Source organism: Tupaia chinensis, unplaced genomic scaffold (assembly GCF_000334495.1).
Source record: "Tupaia chinensis unplaced genomic scaffold, TupChi_1.0 Scaffold000159_1, whole genome shotgun sequence".
NCBI lineage: Eukaryota > Metazoa > Chordata > Mammalia > Scandentia > Tupaiidae > Tupaia > Tupaia belangeri.
The window spans coordinates 5,803,566-5,816,941 of NW_006159630.1; the positions used below are offsets into that span (position 1 = coordinate 5,803,566).

A 13,376-nucleotide genomic window follows, 5' to 3' on the forward strand; every position below is an offset into this window, starting at 1 on the left:
GCTGATTACTTTTGCTTAAGCTCATTTTAAAATTGTTTTAAATTCCTTTAGTGTGACAGCCTAGGAAAGCTGGGTAGGGGGTGGGCCTCGGGGGCTCAGAGGTGGAGGCCCATTCTCCCACGTCTGAGCCGCCTGGCGCAGTGCTCGCGGGAGGGCAGGCTGGCGGCAGCTTTATACAGAACAATTTGGCCAGCTATTTTTTAAAGTCTTAAAAATATGCTTACTCTTTGATTCAGTAATTCTACTTCTAGGAATTTGTCCTAAGGAAATAATCAAACAAGCATGCAGAAATGTCGAGACAAGGGTATTTACCACCACATTTATATCGGCAGAAAAAGTCAAACTAGCTGAAAACAGTGAATAATATGAACTCAGTGAAGTAAAGCTTGCTGTTTTCTCTACTTGTGGTCAAAGTTACAGACTAACTGTGTTTGCCACCTCCTTCTAAGTGAAGGAGCATGGACACTGCGCACAGGCAGATGGGCAGGTGGGTAGGTTGGTTATTAGGTATCTAATAATTTTTTGCAACAATCTTTTGTACTTTTTTGTGTTTTTCAAGTTTTCTGCTTGAATATGTATTACTTTGTAATTAGAAAAAACAACTATGAGGCTAGTAAATGGCTTGGTGGTTAAGGCGCTGGACTCCCACATGGCTGACCACAGTTCAAGTCCCAGATGTGGTGGCTTGTTTTCTCACTTGCCCTTTCTCTCTCTTTCTGTCTCCCTCTGATCAAATTAAAAAAATAATAATATTAACAAAATTGAATACATCTTTTTTAAAAAAAAGAAAGAAAAAGCAACTTTTAAGAGTTTGGTTTTTTAAAATAATTTTTTCCCTTTTTTTTTTTTTTGAGAGGTTTTTGCTATAGGGCACGTATGCTCACCAGAAAGACAGAGATAGAAAGCGAGAAATCACCCCCCAGGGGGGATGGCCATGCAGCAATCCCTTCTCCTCCATCCTCCTCTCGGGATCTTGGGCATGCACGCACACGCGCCTGGCATGAGTTTAAGCCACCAGGTCCGGGACTCAAACCACGGTCGGCTACGTGGGAGTTCAGTGACATAGCCATTATGCTAACTGCTCGTCCCCCTTTTTTTAATTTAGTTTTATGTATTATTATTATTTTAAAGAGTTATTTATTTATTTAATTCCATTTGCTATTATTATTTTTTAGTTTGACCAGAGAGAGACAGAGAGAAAGGGAAAATGAGAAAGCAAGCCACCAAGTCCAGGACTAGAACTGTGGTCAGACATGTGGCAATCCAACGCCTTTAACCACCACATCACCTGCCGGCCCCAAAGAGGTTTTGTTTGTTTGTTCGTTTGTTTGTTTTAAGAATTATTTTATTTTTGGGACCAGCAGTTGGCGTAATAGCTGTGTCGCTCCCACTGGCTTTGACCTTGAGCAGGTGGATTCAGTGTCAGAGTCTGTCCTCAGGTAGGAGAGTGGCGCCTTCCCATGTCACCTCTCAGGGCTACTCTTGGTCAACCATAAAAGCCTAGTACCCACGAGACCTCCATAACACCCTGCCTTTGCTTTGTTTCTGACAGTTTCCTTACGCTGCCCCACCTCCCCAAGAACCCGTGAAGACCCTGAGAAGCCTGATCAACATCCGAAAAGACACACTGAGACTCGTCAAGTAAGTTCCAGGGCCCGGGCCAGGCCCCAGAGGCCCTCCTTGGTGGTGGCAGCAGACTCCTCAAGGGGCTCACGAAGCAGTGTCTGCCAGGCCCAGGTCTGCTTTTCCAGGCCCAAAGCGTGAGCTCCCAGCACCTCTCGTGGCCTAGATTAGGCCTCTGCACTCCGCATTATTGAGTACTCCACGCAGTATCCTGTGAAGAACTTTCCCCTGCCTGGAGTGGTCATTTTATTGTTATTTTATGGAGTTTTTATTTTATTTATTTTTTTGGAGAGGTTTTTTGCTATAGGGCACATGCGCTCGCCAGAAGGACAGAGAGAGACAGAAAGCAAGAAATCACCCCCGAGGGGGGATGGCAAAGCCGCAATCCCTTCTCCTCCATTCTTCTCTCGGGATCTTGGGCACGCACGCACACGTGCCTGGCACGAGTTTAAGCCACTGGGTCCAGGAGTGAAACCGCGGTCAACTACTTGGGAGTCCAGTAACATAGCCATTACACCAACTGCTGGTCCCTGGAGTTTTTAAATTTTATTTAATTATGTTTTAAAATTTTATTTATTTTTGCCCTTACTGGAGAGAGATAAAGAGAGACAGTGAGAGTGAAAATGAGAAATCATCTTCCAGGGAAGATGGCCATGTCACAATCCCGTTCCTCTGTTTTTCTCCTGGGATGTTGGGCACACATGCACATGTGTCCAGTGTGATTTTCAAGCCTCCACGTCCAGGACATGAACCGTGGTCAGTCACATGGGCATCCAGAACCTTACCCACTATGCTACCTCCTGGCTCTGGAGTTTTATTAATAGGAAGAAGTATTGAAGGAAAGGGAGAATTTTGCAGATAACCCCAACAAGTCTATGTTAAAATGGGATATTTAACTTGAAATGTGCACTACTTATTTTATTGCTTGTAAGTTACTTTTTATCCCCAATCTCATATGTCTTTCCTGTAAGAAATTCATAGTACGTGGTTGGCTCTTTCATTCTTTTTTTTTTTTTTAGAGATTTTTGATATAGGACATGTGCGCTTGCCAGAGAGATGGAGACAGGAAGTGAGAAACCACCCCCTCCAGGGGGAAGAGCCACACCACAGTCCCTTTTCCTCCTTTCTCCTCTCACGCATGCACACATGCCCAGCGTGAGTTTCAAACCGCCAGATCCAGGACCCAAACCACGGTAGGTCATGTGGGCATCCAGAGCCTTAACCACTATGCCACCTACTGGGGTGTTTCATTCTTTTTTTTTCTTTCCTGGAGAGATTTTTGCTATAAGGGGCGTGCACTTGTGCGAGATAGAAAGCGAGAAATCACCCCCCGGGGGATGGCCATGCCGCAATTCCTTCTCCTTGTTGTCCTCTCAGGATCTTGGGCTCACATGCACACACCCAGTGTGAGTTTTAAGCCATCAGGTCGGGAACTCGAACCACAGTCCACTATGCGAGAGTCCAGTGATGTAACCATTACGTCATTTGCTACTCCTGGGTGTTTCATTCTTATGTCAATATTAATTCCCATCGAGCTGGCCCTGTGGTCTAATGGTTAAGGGAGCTGAATCCCACATGACTGACCATACCGTTTGAGTCTCAACCCTGGTGGCATGAAAAACATACCAGAGGGATAGCCAGTGGCATAATGGTTAAGGCAGCTAGATCCCACATGGCCAATTTCATGGTTTGAGTCCCAGAACTGGTGGCTTGGAAAATGCACAGGTGCGTGTGCATGCATGCCCAAAATTCAGAGAAGAGAAGAGAGGAGGAAGATCGTAGCATGGCCACCCCTGGTCAGGGAGCAGGGAGATTTCTCACTTTTCCTCTCTCTGTCTCTCTCTGGCCAGTGTACGTGCCCTATTGCAGACATAAACAATGAAAAAGAAAAACATGCCAGACACATATATGCAGGCCCCAAATGCTGACATGATGGAGAAATGGAAAAGAAGGGATTGCGATGTGACCACGACCCATTGAGGGGATGCTTCTCCCTCACCTTCTGTCTCTCTGCCTCTCTCTAACAAGCACGTGCATCCTCTGACAGTTACATCAGCATCTGTTATCTCTACATTTGCCTCTTGTTTTTAGTTTTTGCCATAAGGCACATGCACTTGCCTAAGAAAGACAGGGGGGTAGTGAAAAAGCACCTCCTTGGGAGATGGCCAGACCACATTCCTTCTCCTCCTTTCTCCTTTATGGACCTTGGACACATGTTCATGCACCTGGCCTGATTTTCAAGTCACTGGGTCCAGGACTCAAACTGTGGTCGTCCAGGTAGGAATCCAGCACCTTAACTACCACACCATCTGCTGGTCCCCCAACATTTGCCTTCTGTGCCATCCCTGAAGTGATGTCTTTTTTTTTTTTTGAGAGAGAGATTTTTGCTATAAGGCATGTGCACTTGCCAGAGAGACAGAGAAAGACAAAGAGACAGAAAGTGAGAAATCACCCCCCGGCCCGGGGAGATGGCCACTATGCAGTCCCTTCTCCATTCTCTTCTTGAGATTTTGGGCACACATATACATGTGCCCAGCATGAGTTTTAAGTTGTCGGATCTGGGACTCAAACCATGGCTGACTACGTGGAAGTCTAATGATGTAACCATTATGCCATCTGCTGGCCCCAGTCATTCTTAACCTCATGCTTCCCCACCATGGTCTACCTGCCTGCCCCTGCCTCTCACAGTATTTATACTAAGGCATTCCAGGTCCCCAGGGAGTCGAATCCAGTTAGGGCAAATCAGCTCATACTCTGAGTGGCCTTACTGCATTAGGAAGTTTCTTTCAGCTCTTTGAAAAATAGCCTTGCTTTTTTGAGATACAATTCACCATACAACTCTCTTGCCAGAGAGACAAAAAGCGAGAAATCATCCCCCCGGGGGATGACCATGCCTCAGTCCCTTCCGTCTCCTTTCAGGATCTTGGGCACTCACGCACACGTGCCCAGTGTGAATTTTAAGCCGCTGGGCCAGTACTCGAATTGCAGTCGACTACATCGGAGTCCAGCGATGTAACCACTATGCCATCTGCTGGTCCCTCTCTGTCTTACTTTTTGATATGTTATTTGTTCCTGAAGTTTTCTGCTTCCATAGCTATATGCCCACTCAACCTCTCAGGACAAAGGGACCAAGGAGACACCTGCCGCAGAGCAGCCCCCTCCCCAAGGAACCCCTGCAACAGCTGAGCAGGCCAATCAGTGGCCTCAGACCCTGCCCACTGGCAGTGAGGCCGCCCACCTGGCTTCTCAGTCACACACAGCATTTTCACATGGCGGAGATGGGGTTCCAGGGCCCGAGATGTCGCGAGAGCCTGGCCCCGGTGTGCAAGGTGGCCACAGCTCCAGGACAGAGAAATGACTGGAACGTGCCAGAAGAGCCAGACTCGGGAGCAACGACTAGCTTGCTTCCCAGCTGCATGGGTGTCAGCCAAAGGTCTCTCTGAGCTTCAGCTTCTCATTTGTAAAACAGTGATCCACCATCCACAGTCTCGCCTCTCGTTACCAAAATTCAGTGCGATCACGAGGGAAGACACCTGATGTTCAGTAAGTAATAGGGTGAGGCCAGCAGGTAGCATAGCGGGGACGTCGCTGGACTCCTGCACTGCCGACCACGATTTAAGTTCTGGGCCCAGTGGCTTGAAACTCACGCCAGGCACTTGTGCATCCGTGCCTAAGATCCTGGGAGGAAATGGAGGAGAAGGAATTGCAGCATGGCCATCCCCCGGGGGGTGATTCCTCACTTTCCTTCTCACTTTCTCTGCCTCTTTCTCCAGCAAATGCGTGTGCCCTAAGACAAAAACCTCTAAAAAATATATATAAGGCAAAGGCTGTTTTTCTCAGGTTATGGGAATAGAATAAATTCTGATTCTCAGATTTACAGATAAAGATGGAGGATTGACCATCTGCTTTTGCTGCCTCTTAAACCCCACTAAATAATAATAAAAGTTTTTTTTTTTTAGGTATAAAAATCCACAGGGACCAGCACATGGTGTAATGGCTACATCGCTGGACTCCCACATGGTTGACTGTGGGTTGAGTCCCGGACCCAGTGGCTTCAAGCGCATACCAGGCACGTGTTCACGAGCGTGCCAAAAATCTCGAGAGAATAGACAAGGGATTGCAGTGCGGCCATCCCTCCAGGGGGTGATTTCTCCCTTTCTGTCTTTCTCTCTCTCTGTCTTCCTGGCAAGTCTTCCTGCACATGCCCCCTAATAGCAAAAATCTCTACAACAACAACAACAAGTATACACACACGAGAGTGGGAGAGTGGGAATGGAGCAACAGCAACAGCATCTCAGAAGCTGGACACCGGTGGTGACCGCGTAGTGGTAGACTCGAAAGTCAGGCCCTGAGTTTGAAGGAAAAGCTCGGATCCTAATGGTTTATACTGAGACAGCTCAGCCTTGGCAGCTGGGCAGCATGGGCAGCAGAGGTGAAGGCTGGAAGAAGGTGCTGGCAGAGCTTCCGCTTGAGGGAGCGTCAGATCCTGCCCTCACCCAGCACTCCAGAACTGGCCTCCCACACCCTGGTGAGGGTCGGGCAGGTGACTGTCCCTGAAGGGAATAAACAGTCTCTGGACTTGGGGGCCCAGGCACAGTAAGGGCCAGACTTAGCACTGAAAACAGCACCCTCAACCAACACACCACCTGCCAGCCCCCCCGCCACCATGTCTTTTAAGAAGTATTTATAACCTAGAACTCCTTGCTTAAGCAAACTTTCAATCAAGTGCGTGTGGGGTAAAAAAAATCTCTCAAAAAGTGTATCCCCCAACACACCATTTCCAGGAAGCTAGTGGAAGACGCCCTCCTCTACAGGGACAGTCCTCCAGGAAAGAGGAAGACGGGGGTACTGGAAACAGGAGCTTCTCCGGGACAGAGGCCAAAGGGCCCTGCCAGGGTGATGTGGAGCGAGTCCAGGATGTGGAGCGAGTCCAGGATGGCATGGGGGTGCCCAGTACGGGAGCCCAAGGTTCCAGAATGCCCTGGCCAGGGGGCTCAGGGGGACCTCCTCAAGAAGACAGCATGAGTAGTCCACCTGGTACTCCTAGGGAACGCTTCTAGGGACTTTGACAGCCCATGAGAATTTGGGTTGGAATTTGCTATCAGAACATAGAAAACTGAGCAACTTAAAAAAAGAAAAAAGAAAAAAAACCTGAGATGAGCACCAATTCTAATGGAAAGTTGTACAGGAAAAGAAAACGGTCCCAGAGCTTGCCGTAGCTACCCTGAGGGAATGTCTGTGTGGTCACAGGAATGCGACCCTAATGTGCCGTACTGAACCAGGAAAATGTGATGCGCTGCGTGGGCGGCGAGTTCCATTGTGGGGAAGAAAGAGGAAAGAAAAGGCAGCCCTCACGTCCATGGCAGGACACCAGCCGAGAGGACCTGCACTGGAAAACCACGGAACAGGAACCCGAGCATGTTATTCTGAAGCATGGGGGGAGGGGAAGCTCTGTGGTTAGCCTAGGGGTTAGGGAGATGGACACCCCCCCCTGCTCCCCATGTGTCTGGCTGTGCAGTTCAGATCCTGGACCCGTGTCTATGTGTGTATCTCAAACCCTGACAGGTGGAGCAATGGAGGAGAGGGATTGTGGTGTGACCTTACCTCTCTGAGAGGTACTTCCTCCCTCTCCTATTCTCTCTCTCTCCGTCTCTCTCTGGCAAGTGCACATGCCCTCTGGCAAATTTTAAAAAATAATAATACAAACAGGGTAAATGCCAAACATTCAGCTACGAGAGGTAAGAGAAGGAAAGGAAGGAGCAAGGCCTGCTGTGTCAGGAACAGACTTTATGGACACTATTTAGGCTACGTGGTTAATAGTTCTGGTAAAAGAAAAAGCCTGGCGGGCCAGTCAGTGGCATGGTGGTTGGGTGACTAAATCTCTTGAGACTCGAGCCCCAAACCCGGTAGTTGAGAGGCATGCTGGGCACATGTGCATGCATGCCTGGGCCCGAAAGCAGAAAATGGAGAAGGCTATCCTCCATGGTGGGGGTGGTTTCTCACTTTCCTCTCTCTGTCTGTTTCTGGCAAGTGTACACACTCTCTAGAAAATACAAAAAAAAAAAGAGAGAGAAAGAGAAGAGAAAGAGGAAAAATAAACCTTTCCAAAAAATAAAAAGCCTGGCAAGCATGCAGGGATGCGCATTGCAGCACTGTAAGATACAGAAGGTACCCGTTTGTGCTAGTAACCAAGTGCTCGTGATCATTCAGTCTGTTTGTGATCACAAGAAGAGACTCCAGTATATTGTTAAACAAACAAACAAAGAAGATAATTTTTTTAAGATATTTTTGTTAAAGGGATCATGCACTTGCCAGAGAGAAAGAGAAAGACAGAGAGACCGAAAGAGAAATCACCTCCCAAGGAGGATGGCCACGCCGCAATCCTTGCTCCGATCTCCTCTCAGGATCTTGGACACACATGCACATGCGTCCGGTGTGAGTTTGAAGCCACCAAGTCTGGGACTCGAACCATGGTTAACTACATGAGAGTCCACTACGCCATCTGCTGGTCCCAACAAGATACATTTTTAAAAGATGGCTCTGCTGGCGCCCCGGTGCTGAGTCTCTGACTTCACAGGTGTGCTGAGGAGGTGAAGAGCCCCGGAGAGGAGGCCAGCAAGGCCAAAGTCCACTACAATGTCGAGTTCACCTTTGACACGGATGCCCGGGTAGCCATCACCCTCTATTATCAGGCCACGGAAGAGTTCCAGAATGGAATTGCCAGGTAAGAGCATGGGCGTGGTGGGCCGCTGCCTCCCTGCTCACCTATGGAGGAAAACATCCTTTTCTTACAACCAAGTGAGATCTGGTCTCTGAATTTATGTTTTCTTCTACAAATTCTGATTCTTTCACCTTTTCCTTTCGAATTACGGCATCACAGTACAGTGGCAGGTGATATGTAGCCCTTCGGGGCCTTAAGATGCTGCCACAGGGGCCAGCAGGTGGCGTCGCAATGCGTCGCTGAACTCCCACATGGCAGACAGCGGTTTAAGTCCCGACCCGGTGACTTGAAACTCATGCCAGGTGCATGTGCGTGTGTGTCCAAGCTCCTGGGAAGAGAAGGTATTGCAGCGTGGCCATCCCCCGGGGGAGTGATTTCTCAGTTTCCCTCTCTCTGTCTCTTTCCAGTGAGCGCACACACCCTGAGACAGAAAGCCCTACCAAAAAAAAAAGTGGTAGAAATCTGTGAGGCTGCCTTTCTGTGTGAGTGAATAAGTTTAAGAACATTGCCAAGCAAGAGCATAAGAAGTGGATTATAAAGGAGGCTTCTCTTAACTTTTTTTTTTTTTTTTTTTGGAGAGGTTTTTGCCATAGGGCACGTGCGCTTGCCAGACAGATAGAGAGAGACAGACAGAAAGTGAGAAATCACCCCCCAGGGGGGATGGTCACGCCACAATCCCTTCTCCTCCATTCTCCTCTCGGGATCTTGGGCACGCACACACATGTGCCCGGCGTGAGTTTTAAGCCACCGGGTCCAGGATGCGAACCGCGGTCAACTACGTGGGGGTCCAGCGACATAGCCATTACGCTAACTGCTGGTTCCCCTATCTTTTTAATCTGTTACAGTGTAGTGTGGTCGCTGGAAAGAGACAGAGAGGGAGAGAGGGGAAGTGAGAAAGCATCCCCGGTGAAGGTGGGCGAGGGAGGTTACACCACAACCCCTTCTCCTCTGTACTCCTCTCAGGACTTTGGGATGCATGTACACACACCCAGGGCCCAGAACTTGAACCGTGCAGTCGGCCATGTGGGATCCAGCAGCCGCCACCATCACACCACCACCTGGTCTGGCCTTTCTTTCATGCAAGAACCTGTAACTGAGAGCAGGCATGACACAGAGGGAATTGTCCACACGCCTGGCTAGACTGACTCTGCTTCCCGCTCTGAACAGTTATATCCCGAAGGACAGCAGCCTACAGTCAGAGACCGTGCACTACAAGCGAGGGGTGTGCCAGCAGTTCTGCCTGCCCTCCCACACCGTGGACCCCTCCGAATGGGCCGAAGAGGAGGTGAGGGCTCCTTGTGGGGTCTCAGAGGGCCAGGGAGCCGCGTGGGCCCCAGGTCAGCAGCAGAGGGGCCTCTCACCATGCAGCCTCGCGGGTTCTTCACCTGTGATAGTTCTGCTTGTCTCACATCAGGGTCTCCCTAACCGTGGTGAATTCCTATTCCCAAGTAGCCCGTTAACCTAGGATATTTCGAGAAAGCCACTTGCAAGGAAAAGGCCCTGCAGGGTAGCGGTTCCGTCTGAGATTTATGAAACAGAAACAACTGGCCTTTGGCTAACCAGCTGGGGAATTGGAGGCTGCTGGATGCAGAGCAGAGAGAAGGTTCATGCTCCCCCAGCCCCTCCCTGCTGGACTTCCTGCCAAGCAGGGGCATGCTGAGTGGCTGTTGTTTATGTTGTTTCTCTTTCCTTCTCTCCAGCTTGGCTTTGACCTGGACCGAGAGGTTTACCCCTTAGTGGTGCATGCCGTGGTGGACGAAGGCGATGGTAGGGTGACTCCGTCTATTTTGGCCGTGTACTCCCTGTTTTGTGGCCTAGTCCTGGCAGAGCCCTGGCCCCGGAACACCACACCTTCCATGTCGCCTCGGGTGGGCCCTTCTGCATCCTCTCGTATCTGTGCTCCCAAGCCATTGGGGCTGATGTGAAGTCCTGGGTTACATGCGGGGACTTCAGAAAGTTTGTGGAAAAATGGAACTAAAAGACAAGTTGATTTTCATGCAAAAAAAAGGGTTGAAATCCACGTGTCCTTTCTTAGTGTATACCTCCTGTGAGCTCTGTTAAAGGTCGTTGCCCCGCCCCGCCCCGCCCCACCATGGTGACAGCCCAGCACTTGTTTGCCAGACTGCAGGGCACCGGCAGGGTAGTGGCACCAAGGCGTGTTGTCTGGCGCTGTCTTCCATCCATGCGCCTTTGTCTCTTTCAGAGTATTTTGGCCACTGCCATGTACTGCTGGGGACTTTTGAGAAGGTAGGTAACTTGAGCAGCCTCACTTTCCCAGGATGGCCTTCCTTCAGGCAGGGGCCGCTGTAGCCATGTTTGCCAGGCCTGAGCCAGCGGGGAGATGTGGCCAGAGGGGCTGAGCTGGTGTCACAGGAGCCCCGTGCTGGGAGCCTGTCTGGGGTCTAGCTGCATCTTGGCCACCAGCTCACTGTGTGACTTCAGTTCCTGAAACCTCAATCTCCCCTCTCTCTCTTCTTTTTTCTTTTTGAGAGAGATTTTTGCTGTAGGGCCCATGCACTTGCCATAGAGGCAGAGAGGCAGATAGACAAAGTGAGAAATCATCCCCTGGGGGGCTGGCCACACCACAATTCCTTCTCCTCCATTCTCGTCTTGGGATTTTGGGCACTCACACACATGTGCCCATTGTAAGTTTCAAGCCACTGGGTTCCAGATTCAAGCTGCAGTTGACTACCTGGGAATCCAGTACCTTAACCACTACACCACCTGCTGGCCCCAGTCTCCTCTTAAAATGAGAGGGCTAGACTGGGTGATTGTAAGAACCTCGCAGCATTAGAACTCTCAGTACCTCTCTGCGAGCGCCTGAGAACGTGGAGGGTGGAGAGGTGACGGAAAGACAGCCGGCCTCCTCGCCATAACCACTGCATCTCCGTTCCAGCACACGGACGGGACTTTCTGTGTCAAGCCCCTCAAACAGAAGCAAGTAGTAAGTATCTGAGAGCCTGGGGCTGGGGCTGGTCCTTTTCTCCTCCCTTCTCTTCTGTCCTTACTCTTTTGCCAGTATTCCTTTTCCTCCCTCTTTTCTTTTTACAATCAAAGAAGGAGAGAAAAAAAGGGGGGGGGGTGCTTTTGTGTGTCAGAAGCGACTTGGGTGGCCTGAAAAGAATACTGCTTTGGGGTGTCTTTATTGTTCCAGAGTTGTTGGCCTTGAGGCAGCCTTTATCTGCACAGAGGACTTGAGTAATGAAAGGACAAGATTTGTCTCCTGACATTAGGTTTAGGGAGAACTCTTTTGATTTCAAATGCCAGGGTGAGAAAACTTTCAAGCAGAAGGACCAAGTATTGGAGACCAATTCAGGGTCATTTAGAGACCTTGGCTTAATTTATCCCGCCATTCCTCTCCTGTCCTGTCCTGTCCTGTCCTCTCCTCTCTTCTCCTTTCCCCCACTTTTTAAAAGACATTGTCTCACTCTGCTGCGGTCCCCCTGCCTCAGCCTCCCGAGTAGCTGGGACCGCCACGCCTGCCTTCCGTGGGCGTGGGCATCACATCTGGCTGCCCCATGACCTCAGCCTGCTGAGAGCAGTGTCTTCCCAGCAGTGCCATCACAGCTAGGCCTCATGATTAAGATAAATCATCTTTTTTTTTGGAGAGGTTTTTGCTATAGGGTGCGTATGGTCACCAGAAAGACAGAGAGAGATAGAAAGTGAGAAATCACCCACAGGGGGGATGGCCACGCCGCAATCCCTTCTCCTCCATTCTCCTCTCGGGATCTTGGGCACACATGCACACGCACCCAGTGTGTGTTTAAGCCACCAGGTCTAGGATTCGAACCATGGTCAAGTACATGGGAGTTCAGTGACATAGCCATTACGCCAACTGCTGATCCCAGAATAAATCATGTTTTTTTTAGAGAGGTTTTTTTGCTATAGGGCGCGTGCGCTTGCCAGACAGAGAGAGAGAGACAGAAAGCGAGAAATCACCCCCCAGGGGAGATGGTCACACCGCAATCCCTTCTCCTCCATTCTCCTCTCGGGATCTTGGGCACACACGCACACGCGCCCGGCGTGAGTTTTAAGCCACCAGGTCCGGGATGCGAACCACGATCGACTATGTGGGAGTCCAGAAACATAGCCATTACGCTAACTGCTGGTTCCCTATCTTTTTTTTTTTAAGAGAGAGATTTTTGCTATAGGGCATGCGTGCTTGCTAGAGAGACAGACAGAAAGCAGAAAGTCACCCACCCCCAGGGGGGATGGCCATGCCACAATCCCTTCTCTCTTCCTTCCTTCCACAATCCCTTCTGTCTTCCATTCTCCTCTCAGGATTTTAAGCACACATGCACAAGTGCCTGGTGTGAGTTTAAAGCTGCTGGGTTCAGGACTTAAACCGTAGTCAACCATGTGGGAGTCCAGTGATGTAACCATTATGCCACCTGCTGGTCCCCACGATTCCTTTTCTATTATTTATTTATTTATTTATTTCAGGAGATTTTTGCTATAGGATATGTGCGCTTGCCAGAGAGACAGAGAGAATGAAAGTGAGAAATCACCCCCAGAGGAAGTGGCCATGCTGTAGCCCACCCAGGATTTTGGACACACACACACGTGCAGTGTGAATTTTAAGCTACCAGGTTAGAACTCAAAACTGCAATCAACTGCATGGGAGTCCAGCAACGAAACCATTATGCGGTTTGCTGGTTCCCCCTTCATTTCTTTTCTGAGTTCAAAGTTTGCTGGCCATCCTCCCCCATCCAGATGATTAGCAAGTCATAGGCCTGCTAGAAGGCCTAACCCCCACCACAAGCTGCCACTTTTCCTTTTTAGGAGGAGGTGTCACTGAGGGTAACAGGAGAGAGTGAGTGGTGTCCCTGTATTTTTTGTGTTAAATACTCCTCTCTTTTTTAGGTTTTTGCCTAAGGGAGTGTGTGCTCCCTGGACAGAGACAGAGGGAGACGGTGAGAGGGAAAGTGAGAAATCATCCCCCAGGAGGGATGACCAAGTGGCAATCCCTTGCCTGTGTGACTTTCAAACCACCAGGTCTGGAACTTGAACCAAGGTTGGCCATGCAGGATCC

The 13,376-nt window shown here is 49.7% G+C and overlaps 1 protein-coding gene across 6 annotated transcripts in view; it reads left to right on the forward strand.

Moving 5' to 3' along the window:
• The window catches only part of RNF157 (ring finger protein 157), a 95,150-nt gene that overhangs the window by 63,605 nt on the left and 18,169 nt on the right, over window positions 1–13,376 (forward strand). For all 6 annotated transcript variants that reach the window (XM_006145754.2, XM_006145759.2, XM_006145758.3 and 3 more), the window contains 6 exons: window positions 1,553–1,641; window positions 8,201–8,347; window positions 9,512–9,629; window positions 10,045–10,111; window positions 10,548–10,591; window positions 11,241–11,288. In XM_006145754.2, coding sequence (XP_006145816.1) covers window positions 1,553–1,641; window positions 8,201–8,347; window positions 9,512–9,629; window positions 10,045–10,111; window positions 10,548–10,591; window positions 11,241–11,288 — 513 coding nt within the window. The remainder of the gene's footprint in view (window positions 1–1,552; window positions 1,642–8,200; window positions 8,348–9,511; window positions 9,630–10,044; window positions 10,112–10,547; window positions 10,592–11,240; window positions 11,289–13,376) is intronic.